A 3,626-nucleotide genomic window follows, 5' to 3' on the forward strand; every position below is an offset into this window, starting at 1 on the left:
GGTGCATGTCTGTGCTATGCATTCTGACATCTAATTTTTTAAATTTACATTGACTACATAAACAAGATTGATGTAATCATGCAAATAATTTATGTTAATTTAATTTTGAAATCCACAGCTCAATCCTGAAAAATAGGTGTAGTATGAACACGCACAAAGTGGAGGCTTTATCGGCAGTGTCAGAAGATGCATAGCAAAATAGTTTTAAAAGTAAAAATAGGCGTAAGGGCGCGCAAAACAGTTTTCTAAAACGGTATCAAGTAAAACGTTGGTGTGGCCACTCTCACGTTTCTCTTTGTTGATAGAAAAAGAAGGACTCTGATTCGGGGTTGTGCGTTTTCTTTTGCCTTGATTCTGAGTCCTTTCTTTTCTACTATTAGTCTACCGTCGCTCCTCCAATACTTGATCTATACTTATTATGTCTATTTTTTTATTAAAACTGATATGCATCTATAGCACATTGCAGAATATGTCCGTTGGTACAACTATCAAATGTCTATAAAGATACAATTAATATTAATTAATGTTCATAATAAAAATTTTATAAGTTCAAATTATAGCAATTTTGTATTGAAAAAAAATAGTTTAGTAACTGATTAGCAGCAATAGTTAATATTAATTAAAAAAGCATAAAAGAAAGAAAATGTTATGTATTTACCAGGAGTAAGAGAGTTGTTAATGTTATCTCTTTCTGTTTTTGATACTTTTCTTTCAATAAAAGTTGCAAGCGTTGGCCATTCCGCATATAACTTCATTCCAGAATTTGGATAAACTTCCTCAAAATCTTGTTCTAACTTCAAAAATTAGAAATGTATTGTTTTACTATCCATTACAAATACTTTGCATTAATTATTCCATAAATATACATACTAGTAGATAACCATTTACATGTTTTAAGGCAGGAAACATATCCATATAAACGTGAACAGCAATTGCTTCTTTTTGTAGCAATCGTATTCTACCCCTGTTTGTCAGTCTCCATAATTCTTGTACTTTGGTCCATGGTTTACTATTATTTTTTAACCACTGAATATTATCTGATGTGATATCATCATCTAATTCCACTTCTGGAAAATAACAATAAAATGGGAATTTATATAAGTACAATGTAACAGAAAACAATTATACAATAAATGAAGTACAATAAGAACAGAAATATCGAGCGAAAATGTTTTTTAATTAATATTTACATTACCTGAGGTAGCAGAATCTTCTGTAGTATATGTTAACACTTCCTTTCTCAACACACCGCATTTCCTTAATTTTCTGCGAATATTATAATACCGCTGTAATAGTATACCTCTTCCTATAGAACTCTCTCGATGACGCTTACCACCACGCACATATGTTCCCCTCCATATGACCTATATAAATAGAACAAAAATCGTATTAACTAAATTTAGGTCTAGATTATAAATATGTTTCACATAATTTATCATTTTATTACTTACTTCCAGCTCAGATGGAAAGTATTTTATTATTTGTTTGGCAAGAAATTCCACTCGTTCGTTTGGCAATCTATTAGAAACAAAACAAAAATGTTAAACTGACTAAAAAATATCTTTATATGAAATAAATAAATATTTTACTACCTTGAATATTACTAGTACATACCCAGCAGATACATTAACACTTAGTTCGTTGTTAATTATTTCGTTCGCGAGTATTTTACGTATACAAGAGTTGAGACACGCATGTTCACGGAAGTATGCCAACACCATTTTTCCTGAAGTGGACGACTGTAGTAAGGCCAATAAATCCTGTAGAAAAAGATTACAATATTTAATAAAAAATCTGTAGGTTAATTTTTTGTCATTATTACAATTACATTTTAATGTTGTTTTTATGTTTAATGTTATAATAACATTTTAATATAATTGTAATTTGATTACATGCATTTCAATATACTTACATATTTATCATTCTTTTCATATAATTGGTTTGTTGGAGATTTGTATGTTTCTCGGTATGTTTCTACTGTTTCTTGCGACGTTGACGGTTTGGGATTGCTTAGTTCGCCCTGTGTTAATGAAGACATGGAAAATTCTGATTGATCAGATGCTATATCAGATTTTACTGATATAATAGATATATTTGTTTTGCGGGTATCTATAATAAAGGAAAATAGAAGATTAATCAAATTTTCAAGAATCATATATATGTAAAACGTTTACAAAAAGAGATATATTAACATATTTATTTAAAAAATACAGAAATTTACCTGTATCTGTGTCAAAAGACATCTCATTGTCAGCGTTTTCATTTTCAATAACTGGCACGGTAAATGGTATACTAATAAACTAAAACAGTCATTGTAAGTTTAATATGTTCGTTGTCTTAGGGCGACGTCTCATGGAGCGGAATACGCGGAAGTGGAATCAGCGGATCGCCAATCACAAGACGGTTTCGAGGGAATTTGTGAAAGGGCTCTATCAGAATGATCTTGCGATTGGCGATCCGCTGATTCCGCTTCCGCGTATTCCGCTCCATGGGACGCCACCCTTACGTCCAATAATATCCATTGAACACTTACTTGTGTCTGTGTATAATTCTCTTGAAACGCTTGCAAATGGTCCATTAAATCTAAACGTTCACCCGCAATAGGTATTAGTTTTTCCAAAGTAAACTCTGTCATTTTCGTTAAATGTTCTACTCGTATCCGATTTTCTAAAATGATAAACGACTATGTTAACTAATTTTTAATAGCTAAAGTTATTTTTATTTAGGCCGGCTGTACAATTCCAGAAAAATCTATACAGGCTCGTCTAGACGACAAGGCGTAAGGCGCAGCGCAAGAGCGCGAGCACAGGTGCATGAGGATTTTTCCCGATCAGGGTCGTGGCGCAGCGGTGCAAGCGAAATAAACTAATTTTATTTCCAACGCCTACGCCTGAGCTCTTGCGCCGTGCTTTACGCCTTGTCGTGTACACGAGGCTTATCACGTGCAATTAGTTAGGTTAAGTTCACTTACCTTGGAATCTTTTGATAACGGCTTCCGATACACCCCATCTTCTTAATAATTGTGACACATCACTTGGTACTTCCATTGTGTGACTATTATATGTGACACGGCCACGTCGAACCAACAGGCTAAACACGAGTTGAACAATGCAACGGCCCGGCAACCGGGCCACGCGCGGGATGATGCAATCCCGCAGGATCAAAAAATCTTCCGTCGGAAGACGCGTGAACCGCTCGACGGCCCAGACGGGACTCCTACGCCCGGCCACGTCACTTAGAAGACACTCGCAGGAAAATACGTTGAACAGAATTGAGCAGAATTATTATACGACGAAACTCGGGACGAAAAGAACGATACCGTACCACACGCTGCCACACGCGAAGTAATGTACGCTGATACATACAGGTGTGGCAACGTCTCAAAAACAATTGCGAATCGCATGTCGGGATCGCGCGCGTAATATGTTTCGCAGTAGCTGCTACTTTCTTAGCTGCTCGTGCGAAAGTGCGCTATTTTTTCAACTAATAAAGTTGTATCTCGCAGTGATTGCATTTTATCTATAGTCACCAACTTTTAGCAATGGCAGCAACACACTTAGCCTTTTAACTAAATTCAAAGCAGCTACTGCAATTTAGCTGATATTCCTAAGTCATTTTTTTGCGTG

The 3,626-nt window shown here is 35.1% G+C and overlaps 1 protein-coding gene across 1 annotated transcript in view; it reads right to left on the bottom strand.

The window, feature by feature from the left end:
• LOC105556039 overlaps window positions 1-3,596 on the bottom strand; it is a 5,490-nt gene extending 1,894 nt beyond the window's left edge. The window contains exons 1-9 of the mRNA XM_012003094.1: window positions 2,972-3,596; window positions 2,534-2,667; window positions 2,222-2,300; window positions 1,913-2,109; window positions 1,615-1,760; window positions 1,452-1,518; window positions 1,196-1,364; window positions 871-1,067; window positions 659-794 (exon numbers count right to left, since the gene is read on the bottom strand). Of these exons, the coding sequence (XP_011858484.1) occupies window positions 659-794; window positions 871-1,067; window positions 1,196-1,364; window positions 1,452-1,518; window positions 1,615-1,760; window positions 1,913-2,109; window positions 2,222-2,300; window positions 2,534-2,667; window positions 2,972-3,047 (1,201 nt within the window). The 5' untranslated portion in view covers window positions 3,048-3,596. The remainder of the gene's footprint in view (window positions 1-658; window positions 795-870; window positions 1,068-1,195; window positions 1,365-1,451; window positions 1,519-1,614; window positions 1,761-1,912; window positions 2,110-2,221; window positions 2,301-2,533; window positions 2,668-2,971) is intronic.
• Window positions 3,597-3,626: the final 30 nt, after the last annotated feature.

This window comes from Vollenhovia emeryi, unplaced genomic scaffold (assembly GCF_000949405.1).
Source record: "Vollenhovia emeryi isolate VEMERY1.0 unplaced genomic scaffold, V.emery_V1.0 DF940413.1, whole genome shotgun sequence".
Lineage (NCBI taxonomy): Eukaryota > Metazoa > Arthropoda > Insecta > Hymenoptera > Formicidae > Vollenhovia > Vollenhovia emeryi.